This window comes from Sparus aurata, chromosome 1 (genome assembly GCF_900880675.1).
Source record: "Sparus aurata chromosome 1, fSpaAur1.1, whole genome shotgun sequence".
In the NCBI taxonomy this organism is placed as follows: Eukaryota; Metazoa; Chordata; class Actinopteri; order Spariformes; family Sparidae; genus Sparus; species Sparus aurata.
In genome coordinates this window covers 15,625,618-15,642,226 of record NC_044187.1, presented here as the reverse complement: position 1 = coordinate 15,642,226, position 16,609 = coordinate 15,625,618, and the positions used below count along the sequence as shown (strand labels likewise).

At 40.8% G+C, this 16,609-nt stretch overlaps 2 protein-coding genes across 2 annotated transcripts; both read right to left on the bottom strand.

Annotated features, from left to right (window-relative positions):
• Nucleotides 1-130: 130 nt before the first annotated feature.
• Nucleotides 131-5,251, bottom strand: LOC115590005 (caspase-6-like). Its single transcript, XM_030431241.1, has 8 exons — nt 5,097-5,251; nt 4,789-4,830; nt 3,632-3,674; nt 3,386-3,535; nt 3,143-3,219; nt 2,784-2,959; nt 2,549-2,699; nt 131-2,346 (listed from the first exon to the last, which is right to left on the bottom strand). Exons 1-8 carry the CDS (start codon nt 5,125-5,127, stop codon nt 2,111-2,113), a joined length of 906 nt encoding a protein of 301 aa, XP_030287101.1. The 5' UTR covers nt 5,128-5,251; the 3' UTR covers nt 131-2,110.
• Nucleotides 5,252-9,774: 4,523 nt separating this feature from the next.
• LOC115591541 (caspase-6-like) lies at nt 9,775-13,470 on the bottom strand. Its single transcript, XM_030433626.1, has 8 exons — nt 13,332-13,470; nt 13,010-13,051; nt 12,401-12,443; nt 12,144-12,287; nt 11,970-12,046; nt 11,656-11,831; nt 11,394-11,544; nt 9,775-10,760 (listed from the first exon to the last, which is right to left on the bottom strand). The coding sequence occupies exons 1-8, from the start codon at nt 13,348-13,350 to the stop codon at nt 10,525-10,527; spliced, it is 888 nt and encodes a 295-aa protein (XP_030289486.1). The 5' UTR covers nt 13,351-13,470; the 3' UTR covers nt 9,775-10,524.
• Nucleotides 13,471-16,609: the final 3,139 nt, after the last annotated feature.

The window sequence follows — 16,609 nt, the reverse complement described above, 5'->3', positions numbered from 1 at the left end:
CGTCTGCTTGATGTCATTATTTAAATCTCAAATGTGTTGTGATTTTACATAGACATAACAAAGACATTAGATCATTGCACACATAAAATTAACTTTTGATGAAGCGTAATCACTCTACAGAGGCAAAACAGTCACTAAAATGACACATTTTATTACACAAAGTCATGACAGTAAAACCACAAAAATACAGGATCAGTGTATGCTGGTAGCTTTGGTTTTTTCCTGAGTCATAGATCATGTGACACAGCTAGAAGTGTTTTAAGTCCACAGTACAGTTTGTTTTTTTGTTTTTTAAATGAACACCCCTTCTCCCTGAGGTACTTTCCACACTGGTGTTTGTTGCCATTTTGGGTGCAAATACGCTTTACTACATTTTGTACTGTAAACACAAAGAACAACACAAACATGAATTCCCTTTTTGATGGAGTGAGCTTGAACACAAACAGCATTTTTATGTGGTGCATGAATAATCTGCTATGATTGTTATTACTTGATCATTGCTGTGAGTAAAGACATAATTAAGTATTAATACAACCTGTGGAAAAGTAAATGGAAGTACCAGCTTGCCATGCTGTTACATAAGATACAGTGAGGTGGAAAGCATTTCTGGCTTCTAAGAAATTCCTGCTGCTGAGTCAAGAAAACCAAACTCAACTGACATTTCCAGTTTCCCCAGAGATAATGTTTTGGTCTTCCCCGCGCAAGGCCACTGGAAATGTCAACTGCTATTGCTCCATTGGCTTGTCAGCTGCTGGATAAGGCAACGTGTGTGGTACCTTTTAGTAATTTCAGCTGGATTAAACAGGCAAGCAAAATTATGATAAAGCGGCTAAGAAAAGTAGCTAACGCGGAATGTGGCCCATAAGAATCCAGAAGTTTAAAAAGCAATTTCTTGAAAGTGCAAAATGTGAATTGATCTACAAAATAACAGGAAACACCTTTAAATATAATGCAATCCTATACAACAAGACCACAAGTTGAGTTGAGATTTCTGTCACAAATGAGCAAAGAAATTAGTAAAGCTTATGAAGTCAGACTGGGGCCGTCGCGATGTCAAATGTAGCTTTAACGATATTTCATTTATTTTATATCACAGTTCTTATCGATAACTGTATATTGTGACACCCCTAACAGAGGCAAATGAATACAAAAATGCATTGTTCAGCTGATGTGGTAAATCCGATCAGTGTAGTCTGTAAAAGAAACAAGGCACACATATTAAATATATGATGTTTACTATGTAAAATAGTGCCTCTACTCTTTCCCCTACAAGCTTTATTCTGGAAAAGTTTATCAACTCTAATTATAACTGGGCTAATTGTATTTTTTTGGCACAGCTCTGTTAGCATTTCTTTGCAGGGATCCCTCCTGCAAAAGAGTTGTGACAGATTTATACTAGAGGCTGGAAAATTTACAGTCAGGACTATAAATGAATTGTTTTTATATACTGTTCAATAATCTGATCAATTATGATAAAGTACGCTAATATTAGCCCGCAAATAGAACTTCAAATTCATGTGGGGCTGTTGTATTAGATTGCATTATAATGTCAACTGTATATTTTGCATTCGCACAAGAAACTCGATCCATGTGGGGAAACAAGGCTCAGATGGCTCAAATAAACTGTAAAGTGTCTACTTGCAGTAGGTCAGTAATCAGATTTCTCTACCTCTTCCTTACTGCTGTCTTGATTCTCTGTCATGCGAATCCATAAACCTGATTTCGACGGTTTCAGGAATGATGTCATTGCCTAGGGCCAGGAATATTAAAATTTGCTCAGTGCACTTTGAGTACAAGTTGTTCCTGTTACTTTGTAACCACTGGTTTCACTGCAGATCCCCATTAGGCTGATTGTTTAATGCATGTGTAAATAATAGTTGGTCAAGAACCTCAGTCATCCAAGTCATGATAATTCTAAGTGCTACATCATAGGCAACTGGAACAAACTAAACAAGTCCAGCTGCCCACGATAGAGCACTTAGAAGTGAATCATAGTTTTTATGAGAAACATACAGAGGAAGATGAAAGAAAAACAACAAAAATCTTTAAAATCTCCCTTAGAGGAGTGATTAAAAAAACCAGCTCATTTCGTGCCTGAGGTCTAAAGCTGTTACTTTTTTGGTCGGAAGTAGAGTTTCTTGGTGAGCATTGAAGCAAAGCAAGGTACTTGCTTCTTCCCGATGGCATTTCGGTCGCTACTGTTGCCGACACTCCTCATCGACACTTTCCTGTTGACAAGCGTGAGTAATTCAGTGAATTCAAGGGAATCCCCAAACTTCTGAAGCAGCTCACACAGATCCTGGACGTACCAGGAGCCGTTAATGGTCTCCCGATGGGAATAGTATCCTTAACAAACAACACAAGGGACAGGACAGGATAGTTGTTGACTGAACAGAAATAAGAACTTTTGAAAGTGACATTTAAAGTTTCAAAGTGGGGTTGATGGTTCATATTTTCAAAGAATCAACTAACTCAAATGAAACGTGAACCTACCCCCCATCTTGTTACAAGATGAGCAGATAAAGAGTTAACATCTCAGCTGGCTCACCTTCAGCCACAGAGTAGCACATGAGGAAATCAGCCCCGGCAGGGAGGGTCTGTACGGCACAAGCGTCCACCACCACCTCATTTGTCTTCAACTCGCTGTCCACAGCATCACAGGCAGTCACTGGATTATCATGCTTGTCTCCACGGCACGCCTAGGGACGGTTAAAAAAATTATGGATTTCCAGCAAAGCATTAACTCTGAAGGTTTTGAACAGGTTTTGATTTTTGCTATGTACCTGTAATATAAAGATCTTTGGTTTCCCCACAAGGCTCCTGCACTTGTCTCCTTTGAACAGGGATGTGATGTCCTGAACATTGATCTTTCCATCGTAGGTGTAAACTTGATCGTTCTCGCCGTGGCTCAGGAAGACGAGCAAAAAGCAGTCTACGTCTGAATGGTCGGCCTCTGCGGCTGGTGGCAGATGAGGTATTTGTTAAACAAGTGTTTCGTACTGACAGTTATCTTTGCAGGATAACAAGGAAACAGTGAAGCATTTAAAACCACAGTAATGATCCTGTAACACTGCGTCCTGAATATATCCATGGCAAGCCCTTTTAACATTTAATCAACAGCGGTACTGGCAATTGTGCTTACCTTCACTGATTTTGTCCAAGACCTCCGTCTGTTTGTAGTTTTCATAAGCCTTCACTTCAAAGTTCAGCTCTTTCAGTCTAAAAAGAGAGGTGAAAAAAGGGTCAGCATGTAATGAAATAAACAAGAAATTCTTACAAATGTTACCACAGAAAAGATCCAGACACAGTCACTGAACAAGTACAGACAAGTTCTCTTTTTATACAAACAGTGCTCCCCCTCCGGCAACGGGCTGAGAAATGATACCTTTTTTCCAAGTTGTAGCGATCAGCATTGGTCCCATGCCTGTCATTTAACCCCAGGCGCCAGAAGAAGCGCTCCTGGTTAAAGATGAGTGCAAGACCTCGTCGCTTGTTGTCCATCTTGTACTCCTCTGCTGGATCCAAAGCTAAAGAGCTGTTTCATAATGAAAGTTAAGCACATAAACACGGCATTAGGCGACGAGTGGCCCAGAGGGAAGTGGAAACAAACTAAGAAGAAGAGGCAGATTACCTTCTGATGAAGGCATCGGTCTCTGTCAGGTTCTCCGTGTATGCTGTAGAAAACAACACATACATGAGTAAACCACTCAACGTAGAATATAGTTGCTAAACAACAATGCATAGGAAGGTCTTTTTTAAAAGATCACAAACACACTATGTGACTGAAGTTGCCAAAAATACACAGGAGGACTGAGCTTTTCAGGCCTTTTTTGTTAAGCAGTGCAACTACAGGTGCATGAATTGCGCCACTGCTGCCGGTATGGGGTCAAGCAGCCATTGTTCCATCAGCTTAGAGTCCTCACAGCCTTCAATAGCTGGGTGACAGGTGGAGAAAGATGGCAAAGGCTGCTGAAAGAACAGAGGCCAAAAGTGACAGCTCCACACCCCACCCTACAGATGTAGTAGATCTAAAGTGGTGATACAAAGCCAGCTGCTCAGGTGGTATCCCACTTTTTATATAGACATGTCTTTTCTTGTGTTGTGTTTTTCTGTTCGTGCACACGGCTAAAACTAGTGCCGTCTTACACAACAGCTCTGCCATGAATACTCACTTTCAGGAAGTTCATCCTGTCTAGTTTCACTCACAACTGATGTGGATTCAACTTAGCGGTGCCACAAACATTTCCGTGAGCATGAAATTAAATCAGCGCCTCTCTGGGACAGCTTCTGAACATTTTAACCCTCACGAAGGGTGGATTTGCTGCAGAGTGGTTGTATTATATTGCATTCAGCTGAGCTAGGTGTGTGAAAAAAAAAAAAATAAAGAAAGAAAAAATAATGTCTACTGGATTAATATATTACAACTGGGCGTCTCATCCTTGACGCTCACAACACTTGAGTTCTCACTCCAGCCAAAAAAACAAGTATCTTTATTATCCCACGCTGGTCAGTTTCTATGTGACAAAGGATTACATGGAATATGGGACAATGATGTCACGTGAACACAATAATCTCTCCAATCAAGGCAGTTTTAGTTGATGATTAATCTCTCCTCATTTGAGTTGTCTGCACTTTGGCTTCACTTTGCAATTCCTTTACAACTTTATCCTGCTTGTTTCACTTTTGCTTTGATAAGAAACAACCTCTGTTCATCCTCCCCTGTGTGAAAAGTCACAGAGATATTAGCTTTAATTGAAGTAAGTATGTAACTCAATGTAAAGCACTCACCTGCCCTGTCTGTTGCTGTCCTGTTGCCTTTAGCAACACTTCCTGGAGCAGACGAGAGAGAGGACAATGCGGTGAGACTAGCTTAACGGCATTAAAAAGCTACTAACTTGGTGACTACCTGAACAGAAAGACGACTATTAGTAAAGGCGTGTTCGTGTTTATATAAGAACATGGTCAACAGTAGTAAACAGCTTCACTCGTGGTACCTAAAGTGTTTGTATTTATTGTCTAACTTTTAAACCGCCATGCGCTGGTGTCCATAACGTCCCTCTACCTTTCAGTCAAAAATATACGTGTAAAGTTGTTACCTCCACATGCGTCTTCTCCCGAGTTGGCCATGTTCGCTGGCTCAGTCCGAGTGCCACTACTGGGAAAAATAAACTGCTTCGTCAATCCAGTATCGATGTGATTTAGCTCCTCCTCCTCCCCCCCTACCCCCCTCGATCACATTGGCCGAGGGTGATGCGCGGAGGACACGATTGGTCCTCGCGTCTGTCCGTCAAAGGTCAACCGTCGGGACTTCCGTGTTTGTCACATTGCAACAGCGACTCGTCAAACATTAAAGTACAGGGATTTAATGAATCAGTAAAAGTGAGATCAGCGTCGGTACAGCCGAAGATTAGCAGAGATAAACATCTAATCCGTAACTTATTTTTAAGTTGCTTTTCTTACAACATCATCTCAAAAAAACAAAAAAACACACACGATAGAAGAATGATGTTTCATCTTTTGGATGGGGGGTCAATGGGAGTCCATGTAAAAATCACCTGTTGTCTTTTACTATGTTGAAGGATGCTGCTTTCAAGATAGCGCACAGAGTTTAGACAGAAATGTCTGTGATGACAAATGACACAGTTTTCAATTACACCTTTGTTTTTTTTAATTGCATGGCAGTGTTACACGGGGTTTGTTCACAGTGTTGTCACATGTGAGTTAATCACTGCACCACCTTCCATGAGTGGTAGCTCACTTTGTTAAGGGATAACCACACATGTTTGTGACATTGTTAACTTTATATGGTTAATATGGTGCTAATACAGTATTGTTAAAACGTTAAAACCTAAGCACCATCAGACCAGTTCAGATATTTAGATTTTGTATATTACAGACAAGATAAGCATGTTGGTGTTGAAGAATAACTTGTCAACTAGGGTCACTTTGATTCCCTGGTTACTGTATATAGATTTATATGTCATCAGTAGCTCAGTCTTGCCCTCTGCTGGACATGCTGCATTTTACAACCATTTAAACACTCATGCGCAAGCACGCCATGGAACTCTCCTATATATCTTTGAACTACAGCAGGGATTGTTTTGTTTATTCTATAACTTATTGCCGTCTCAAATTTTATGCTGCCATAGTCTTCTACCTTAGAAGTAGAGGTGCACCTGTCCAACACTGGATTATACAGGCTAACTGATAAACTGGCTCATGAAAGGTTAATTCATTGACTTTGTATAGTCCCACACTGACTAAAGCCTCAGCAACAGGTTCAGACACTTAAAGGATAAGTTCACCCAAAAGTCATTATCTATTCGCATTCATGCTGATGGAAAGGCGGATGAAGTTTCATAGCCCACAAAACATTTCTCGGGCTCCACAATAAAAAAGTGTTGCAGCATGACCCCGAAAAAACTGAAGTAGACGGGGACTTGTTTTAAAAAACGCGTAGAAAACAACCCATAAAAAACATAAAATGGCTCCAGACTGCTCGTCCAGTGTTGTGTTTTGTAGACTGCAATCCACCTCGCTGACATGTTTGGACACATAAAAATGTAGGAAGAACATTTAAATTGCATGTGTGACAACAGAATGAAATAATTTCTGATGATGAGACCGATTATACCTTTGAGAAGGAGTACAGATACTGATGACTATTGACCTAAAAAGTCAAATCTGGTATCCGCCTGGTTTATGCTCTCATTATGGACATCTTAATCTTTGTGTTTTGATTTTACTCACTGCTGGTGGACACTTGATAATGACCTTGGGTTATTTTAGAGGATTAGGATGTGTGAACAACTTCAGGGCACAGGTGACATGTAGACATCATGGACACACAAAAAGAATGCACTTTTCATTCAATATAATCACTTAATTGAAGCAAAAGAGTTGTGTTTTAGTATACAAAGTATATTTAGAAAGGAAGGCGACAGAAATACAGGGTCAACCTGAAAACATCTTTATCAACCAAGTCATGTTTTACCCAGCCAAGAAATGTAGTTTAATCAGAGGAAATTTTAAGCTACAATTTGTTAAGAATCTCCCTAAAGGATGCTGAGTAATAATAAATCAGATCATTTTCATGCCTGATGTCTGAAACTGTTACTGATTTGGTTTGAAGTGGAGCCTCTTGGTGAGCATTGAAGCAAAGAAAGACATTTGCTTCCTACCACTGACACTTTGCTGTTGACCCATTTCTGTGAACTCAAGTGAGTGCCCACACTTTCCAAGCAGCTAACACAGATCCTGGATCTACCAGGAGACTTTTGGGGAGTTTCGGACAGAAACGTATCCTAAACAAACAACAGAGGGGAGTGGACAGGATGATCAGTGACTGAACATCAAAACCGATATATCAAAATGCTGGTGGGATTAAAGAGCAGGTAAAGAGTTTTAAAGATCCCAGCTGGCTTGCCTTCAGCCATAGATTAGCACATGATGAAATCAGCCCCAGCAGGGAGGGTCTGTATGTAGTAGTCATCCACTACATCATCTTGGTCCGAATCAGTGTCTTCAGCAGCACAGACAGTCACTGGATCATCATACCTGCCTCCACGGTGGTTTAAGAATTATAGGTTACTAGGTATAGCAAGGTTTATGGACCTTGCTTTGTGCACTGGTGCACAGTCATGTTGGAACAGGAAGGAGCCATCCCCCATCCCCAAGTACCGTTTTCCTGGCAACCGCCAAACCCAGACTTGTCCATCAGATTGCCAGATGGAGAAGCGCAATTCATCACTCAAAAGAATGCCTCTCCACTGCTCTAGAGTCCAGTGGCGGCGTGCTTTACACCACTGCATCCAGCACTTTGCATTGCACTTGCTGATGTACGGCTTGGATGCAGCTGCTCGCCATGGAAACCCATTCTATGAAGCTTTCTACGCACTGTTCTTGAGCTAATCTGAAGGCCACATGAAGTTTGGAGGTCTGTAGCGATTGACTCTGCAGAAAGTTGGTGACCTCTGCACACTACGCGCCTCAGCATCCGCTGACCCCGCTCCGTCATTTTACATGGCCTACCACTTCGTGGCTGAGTTGCTATCATTCCCAATAGCTTCCACTTTGTTATAATACCACTGACAGTTGACTGTGGAATATCTAGGAGCAAGACTGGACTTGTTGCACAGGTGGCATCCTATCACAGTATACCACGCTGGAATTCACTGAGCTCCTGAGAGCGACCCATTCTTTCACAAATGTTTGTAAAAAACAGTCTGCATGCCTAGGTGCTTGCTTTTATACACCTGTGGCCATGGAAGTGATTGGAACACTTGATTTCAATTATTCAGATGGGTGAGTGAATACTTTTGGCAATATAGTGTATCTTTTCTGCTCCTCTCAAACTTGTAATACACAAGCTTTAAAAAATATTAAATAACTTATTTCAAAGAACTCCCCGTCACCAACTGTGTCTGTGGCGACACTTCCTGGGAGAGAACAGGCAAGTCCTGGCATTTTGAAAAGTTGAATGACAGTGACAGCCTAAATCACTTTGAAAAACTAGTTATTGCATGTATTGCATTCTAACTTTTAAAATGCCATACGCACGAGTTCACAACTTATGTCTAGTTTTAATTGAAAACACATGTAAAAAGTTGTTACCTACGCATCCGTCTTCCACTGTGTTAGACACTCCAACACCGATGACAGGTGAATTTTTCTCCTCATTCCCAACACAGACAAACCAAGATGTAGTACCTCCTCCTCCTCAGTCTCACTGGCTGAATGTGCTGACCTGAGAACATGATTGGGTCATACTTCTGTCCGTCAAGATTTGAACGCCACAATTCCCTCCTTTTTCCCGTCGCATCATGTCTCAGACGATGGTCTGGTACCAGCCCCGTGATTTCCTGAATCACGCAGGCTTATTCCAGCTAGACATTTCCCAGTTGATTCCGATCCATAAAGCGAACTCGGCATAGCCACTTGTTCTGTGAAACTGGTCCCTGGAACTCCGGCCTCACAGAAAAGCAATGGTTTTAACAAATGGAAGTGCTGTAAAGAGGCACCTGGAAGCCCTTTCTTCTGGGGTGTTGACCCTTACTTGGAGTCATTGTTTCCCTGTGTGTTTCATGAGCCCCTTTTAGGCTTCCTTCCAGGATATTGCTTCCAGTTTGCCTGTTCAAAGCAAGGTGCTGCAGCTCAAACAATGTGGTTAAGATTAGGAGAGCTAAACTGCCTAATCAACCCTGTATTTCAGTGCCCTTTTTTTCACAACATCCACTTAAAATACATGAAAGAAAGGCTTTATGTCATCTTTTTATAAGACAGGTGGTTTTGTCTATGAAGACAAGTGACACATAGAATTGTCAATAAAAGCATGGTGCTTTAAATTAAGGATGGTTGAACACAGGTTACCAGGAGTAATCTCCTCCCTGTGATATATTTAATGAAGGGAAATTAACAAATGTTTTAGACGCTGCAGAAACAGACATCGCTGCCTTATTTATTTACCACATGTTACTGTTGGGGGGATGGGAGGAAGAACTGGGAGGTGCTATTTGATTATACAGTCCATTAGTCCCAAATGATTTCTTCAAAGTTTCCTTTTTCTGTAGGTTGCACTTGCACTTGCACAGAACTATTTGCCAATTTAAAACGTACACACAAAGACGAAATAATTTCTGAAATAACAGTGAACTACTATCCAGGAATCCATCTCGTGTTGTTTTGTCAGTCATGATGATGATTATTATATTTTTGAGAAAAGTCACTCAGGACAATGACACATAAAAAAATGATTTCCTGTTCATTGGGAGAATCTCGTGTCTGCCTGATAACTCTTTATTGAAATTAGAAGAGGATGACAATTTCAGAGTACTGGAGAAATAAACACATCATGCATACACATTGTGCCACAAAATTAAGGCAATCTTAATCGAACATGGTCACTTTATTGGTGAATAGTCACACCGATTTGATTATACACACACAGTCACAACAGCGATACAACAAAAACACGGAGTCAGTGTCATTTGTTACGATTTTCATGAATTGTAGATCATGTGACACAGCTTAAATTGGATAAAAAACAGCAATGGAATGAATCTACTTCTCGATGGAGTGAGCTTGAATACAAACAGCATGTTTGTGACAATGAGACATGGTTTATTTGGAGGAAAATGTCCCAGTTCACGGTCACCAGATATGTCAACTTCTGTTTTTTTGGTTTGTTAAGTTAAAACGTCAGCTGCAGGATTTGGCAGTTTTTGGTTTGTGCCACGGTAGTTTAAACTGGATTAAACGGGCAGTCAAAACTGAGACAAACTGCGTAAATACAAACAGTAAAAATGTAAGAAAAAGAAAAACAAGAAAATTGAAACTACAAATTTGACTGAAATGAAGTGTTAGTAATGAAGTGATTCCCTAAGATTGGAAGGATTCAATTTGTTCCGCGCATAAAAACAGTTGTTCCTTTTTTTTTTGCATGTGTTGTTATTTCTATCAGTGGACTTGTTTATATGTAAGGAAGGATATAAAACCAGCTCATTTCATGCCTGAGGCCTGAAACTTTTACTTTTTTGGTTTGAAGAAGAGTTTCTTAGTGAGCATTGAAGCAAAGCAAGGTACTTGCTTCTTCCCATCGATTTTTAGGTTGTAACTGGACTCAACTGTCCTCATCGACACTTTCCAGTTGACCCACGTAAGTAACTGAGTGAATTCAAGTGAGTCCCCAAACTTCTGAAGCAGGTCACACAGGTCCTGGACATACCAGGAGCCGTTCGAGGGCTCCCGGAAGGAATAGTAACCTAAAAGAAACAACAATGGGGACGGGACAGGATAGTTATTGACTGGACAGGTAAAAGGACTTTAAAAGTCACTCATATGTCTGAAATAATTCACTCTAGTTTCTAAGTATGACTACTGCTATATTTTCAAAGTATTAACTGAATCAAATGAAGTGTAAATTGTCCCATTTTGTCAGAACAGGAACAGGAGATTAACCTGTTCTTATTCCTGGAAATGTATGTAAAATGATCCTTGTGAACTCAAAATACCCCTGCTTGAGATTAACAGCAGTAAAAACTCATCATAGTTCCTTATTTCTGTATATCACACTAATTTTATGTATGTACATTTGTCAAAATAAATGCTTAGGTGGATAAAGAGCTTATTCAAAGAGCAAAAGACGTAAACTTGCAATCTAATTGACTACATGAAGCATCAATCATCCGAAGGCTGGCATGTAAGTGGCTCAGCAGAGAGAGGAGAAAGCAGAGAGAGCCGGTCACTTGTATACACAATTGTTCATTGGTTGTTGTAGGCTCTAGGGCGCTCCAGTCTGCTCAGATGAGCTGTCAAGCAAAAGGCTGCCATGTCAGAATCTCTTGTGAAGAGGGATAATGGCATCCAATGAGTTTTAACATGTTTTAACATCTCACCTTCAGCCACAGAGTAGCACATGAGGAAATCAGCCCCAGCAGGGAGGGTATAGAGGGCGCCAGTGTCCATCGCCACATAATTTTTGTCCGACTCACTAACCCCAGCAGCGCAAGGAGTCACCGGAATGTCAGACTGGTCTCCACGGCAGGCCTGGGGATGGTTTAGCAATTATTAATTTCAAAATTATGAAAGGACAGGTAAAACTGCATGCTCCCATATTCTGAAGGATTTAACCAGGTTTTGACTTTTGTCTACATGTACCTGAAATATGAAGACCTTTGGTTTTCCCACAAGACTCCTGCACTTGTCTCCTTTGAACTTGGAGGTGATATCCTGAATGCTGATCTTTTCATCGTGGGTCCAGACATGATCCTTCTCACCGTGACTCAGGAAGACGAGCAAAAAGCAGTCTGCGTCTGAATGGTCGGCCTCTGCAGCTGGTGGAACATCAGGTATTTGTTAAATTGGAGTCTGAACAAGTAAAAGTGACCGTACTAAAGCATGTCACATGTTGGTTCTGACATGGTTATCTTGTTGTTCAGGGTCATTTGAGTACAAGTGACGCATGTGCTTACCTTTACTGATTTTCTCTAAGACTTCCACCTGTTTGAGGTTATTGTGAGTCTCCACTTCGAAGTTGAGCTCTTTCAGTCTAAAAAAGAGGGTTCGGCAAGTATGAAAGACATGGAAAACTCTTAGTAACACGAAAGACAGTGTTCCTTCTTCAGCAACAAACTGGGAAGTGATACCTCATCTCCAAATTGTCCCGGTCAACATTGGTTCCTCTCCTCATGTTTAAGTCCAGGCCCCAGAGGAAACGCTCCTGGTTAAAAATGAGCGCACGGCCTCGTCGTTTGTTGTCCATCTTGTACTCCCCCAGAGAACCCAAACAGCTGTTTAATAATGAAACCATAACACAAAAACACAATATTAGCTGAGTACTGGACCAGGGGAGGTAGAGAATTTCCAGCTGATCCAACCACACAAACAAAAAGAGGCAGTTTACCTTCTGATGACGGCATCAGTCTCTGTCTGGTTCTTCGTGCATGCTGTAGAAAACAACACATACATGAATTAACTATGCATCAATGCAAAAAGTAAATGAATGAAAAAATAATGCAAAGGAATGTACATGTAAAATTCAATAATTATGTTAAATTAATTTAAAAAACTAAATATATTTTTAATATATATAAGTTTATAAATTAATTATTAATTTTGAATGTATTACATTTAATATGCTAAATCTATACACACGTTTATACACTCAATTAAAGCAGTTTATTACAACATTCTTTCAGTTCAACTTTCATTAAGGTCTTAAAGTTCAGTTTCTTTTTGACTGGTTTCATAAAGGTTTACATTCAACTCAGCTGTCATTAATCACAAGCAAGTACAGAGATGAATCATTAACTCAAACTTTCTTGTGGCTGATCAGTTTCTGTTTGTTCACCAAACAGTCCACTGTAAAATGACTTCAGTGGCAATACAACCTGGTGTCTTAACAACTTTATCCTGTTAGTTTCACCTGAGCTCTGACAACCTCGTCTCTCCTCTAAAAATTCCCAAGAAACAAGTTTTAAAAACAGAATGTAACTTTGTGTAAAGCCCTCACCTGTACTGTCTGTTGCTGTTGCGCTGTCTGTAGCAACACTCCCTGGTAAGGAAAGAGCGGTTAAGTCTTGACATTGAGTGAAGTAAAATGATATCAAAAATATCCTCCACACTTTGCACAAACTTGTCGACAGACTTAAGAGACAGAAAACTCATGACAGCACTTGTGTAAGAACACAGTTAAAGGATTGTAAACACAGTGGTGAAACTGAGCCCAAATTATATCTGAAATTAAATGTCTTTGTGTTTCCTTTTCTAAATTAGAGAAACACCCACAAATGCGTCCACAACTCTACTTTTAAACATATTTGTAAAGTCAATACCTTCATCTGTGTTAGACATGCCTGCAGGTTCGATCTGAATGCCACGACTGGAAAATGAATTTGCTTTGTCAGTCCGCCTAGGATAAGCCAAAATTTATCTCCTTTCCCTGAATATCATTGGTTGAACGAAACAAGCAAACACACGAAAGGCTCCGAGGTCAGTCAATCAAAGATAAACAGCTAGGACTTCCTTGTTTGCAACATTCAACAATTCATTCGTGGCACAATGCCCTCTTTACTGCTGATGAGTCATGAGTCCCCTTGACAGTCTATATGCGCCATTTCCCTTTACTCATAAACAATACATTGAGACACCTGAACTCTGTCATTTGGGGCAGCAACTTGTTCTCACCTGGAAGGGAACAATCCACCATTTTCTGGCTGACACTCATCCCAACCACTTCGGACTCGGCTGCAAACCTTCCCGGTGTTTACTGGAGGTCACGGTCTAGTGATGCCAACAGAAGTGATGCCAACAGAACCATATCATATGCAAATAGCACAGACCAAGCCAGAAAAAGCAGTCTTTCCCTTGGGTGCACTTTGAGATCCTATCAAATAGAATGGTGGACACAGTCAGCAAACCTGGTGGAGCCCAGACCTGCTAAAAACATCTTTGACTTTTGTTATATAAAACTAGATGGCGTGTAGTAATAGCCCTGGTAACCCATACTTGTGTTGTAAAGAGATGGTCCACTTTTCCATGACTGGGACAAATTCTGCATAGCTACCCCTGGATATAAGCTTCTACAATTGGGCATACTGTCTCGTTTCTCTTTTTAAAATAGGAACCGACATACCACTCTACCATTGCACAGGTAAGGCATCCATACAACGTTCTTTAGCAACTTAGGGAGAATTTCAAAAATCATATATCATGCACCACTTTAACTTTAAGATGACTTTTCGGGCATTTAGCCTTTATTGTCAGAAAGTACTTACATAGACAGATGGAAAAAGGGGGGAGTCAGAGGGATATATCCATGAAGTTGTTTAAGTTGTTGTTTTTTGTTTTGGGTTAGGGTTAGGGCTTAAACACTCAAGAATCTTATCTCTGGCACAATTCCCAGACAGCAAAATGGCTGATGCTCAGAACTGGCATACACCACAAAGCAGACTCCAGGTGCCATAATTCTGCACGGAATGTGGGCGTGACAATCGTGTCTGGTCCTGACCGATGTCAGGGGAGCGGAATCACTCTCCATCTTCCGCAGAAGACTCAAGACTCATTTGTTCAGACTTCTCCTTGACCCTGCATAGCATGACTCCCTCCCAACCCCCAATGTACTTATTGTTAGTCACTTCACACAAAAGCGTCTGCTAATTGCCTGAAATGTAAATGTAAAATGGTCCAAATTTGCCATCTCAGTTTGAGAACAACGTCCAAGCTGAGGAGGTACAAAAGGCCTGCAAACCCCTGCTGATGTGTAATATCTAGGGCAGCGTGTGCAGATCCTTCAAAAGGATCAATCGTGCAATGCACTTGGATGGCACAGACATGTTCAATCTCTTACTGCTGTTTGTAGTCTCCACATGCTTCAAAAAGACCATTATTGTCCCTTTACCCAAAAAGTCTGAAGCCCTCTGCCCATATCACAATCATAAAGTGCTTTGAGCAGTTCATCAAAACCTTCATTAACTGATTAACTGAACCCCTTACGAGTTGCATACATCCGGGTACCAGGACACTGACATCCATCTCAATGTCAGCAAAACAAGGAAGCTGATTGTGGAGTGACACAGAGAGGAACTCAATGGGACTACGGTGGAGAGAATCGGCAGCTTCAGGCTCCTTAGGGTTCACATCAACAAAGGCCTGACCTGGACTAACCACAACTCTGCTGGATGAGAAGGTTCAACAGGGACCCCAGGATTATCTGCAACATCTATAGGAGCACTATTGAGAGTTTCCTTACTGGCTGCATCCCTGCCTGGTATGGCTACCCCCATACCCCCAGTGGTTTAGGAAAAACAGGATAATCAGCAACCCCTCTCATGTAGTTCTTCCATCGTGAAGCCTGCCCTGGCCCAGTGGGTTGAGGCTCTGCCACCAGATGTGTTTTCCAGTTTACACGCGAGGTGCTGCAGCTCTTTTCTGGCCATTTCTTTGGTTCTATAAACCACTCTTAGTCTCGCCTCTCCCGTTGGGCCATAGCGGCTCGAAACATTAAATTCCAAGGATCTAATAAATCCTAAACAATAAGAGTGAGATTAAGGTTGGCAGAGCATGAGATTAGGAGAGGTAAACATCCTAATCCACACTGGATTTCAGTGCCCTTTTCTCACAACGTCAACTTCAAATACATGATTAGGAGCTTAATCTAAGACCTTTAGGGTTCCCTTGGCTTCACTCTGAGACTTGTTGTTAAAGGATGCTGCTTAAAAGACACAGTTTTATCTTTGATGACAACTGACACAATAACATTGTCGATACAAGCTTTATGTGTTTCTTTAATTTTTTTGTTACCCTCCATGAAATACTATAAACGTTTTAAAAACAGAAAAACACAAAATAGATGCTGTAGAAACAGACACTGTTAACTTACTTCTTTATCAAATGTTCCTGATGAGGCGGTAATGGTTGATTTTACAGTCAATCAATTCCTTATAATTTGTCAAACGTTTCCTGAAAAGACCTATGTAAATTTGGTGCTTATTACAGGGAAAATGAAGCTTCCAAAAGGACATCACAGGATAAACACATTAGACAGTGTTAACAAAATATATATAATCAACTGCAAAGGAAATAAATTAATTTATCCACTCTAAAAATTTGTCATGTCTCATAGATGTCAACATTTCAATTAAAGGGAGGCAATGGACACGGGTCAGTGCAGAAGCTGTATCCCTGAGGAAATCTATAAAGTATGTCTAGAAGGAGAGTTTATTGCTGGTATCCTTCTGTCAGTGTTGTTGTGCTTGTACACAATCAGTGTTTTGAATCAGTCCGTTCCGCAGTCCTCGATCCTGTGGCGGTTTCACAGTTCCCTCTTCATTTCATACTGACACACACAAGACTCTCTCTGGCTGTCCATGTATGGCTTACATCCCAGGTGCATAACGGCGTCAAACAGCAGAGTCACTGCTGACTCACAAGCTGCCAAGAAGAAGAGAAAGAACAGGAAGAAGAACATGAGCAAATCCACGACAGGGGCCTCGCTGTTACTATAAGTGGCATCGGAAACATTTTTGTGTATATTTTAAACACAGCATACGCTGTTGGTCAATACAGAAGTCATTATCAATAATTTTATTAATTTGAAAACTTAGAATTTAGT

What these genes read in the sequence shown, in the direction of transcription:
- LOC115591541 (XM_030433626.1), bottom strand. An exon ending in CAAAGGTCTTCATATTTCAG is followed by an intron (nt 11,545 to 11,655) that starts GTACATGTAGAC and finishes AACCATCCCCAG; the next exon opens with GCCTGCCGTGGAGACCAGTC. An exon ending in GTGCTACTCTGTGGCTGAAG is followed by an intron (nt 10,761 to 11,393) that starts GTGAGATGTTAA and finishes TGTTTCTTTTAG; the next exon opens with GTTACTATTCCTTCCGGGAG.
- LOC115590005 (XM_030431241.1), bottom strand. Translation starts at nt 5,127, where the DNA reads ATGGCCAACTCGGGAGAAGACGCATGTGGAG. An exon ending in GACAGCAACAGACAGGGCAG is followed by an intron (nt 3,675 to 4,788) that starts GTGAGTGCTTTA and finishes TGTTTTCTACAG; the next exon opens with CATACACGGAGAACCTGACA. An exon ending in CAAAGATCTTTATATTACAG is followed by an intron (nt 2,700 to 2,783) that starts GTACATAGCAAA and finishes AACCGTCCCTAG; the next exon opens with GCGTGCCGTGGAGACAAGCA.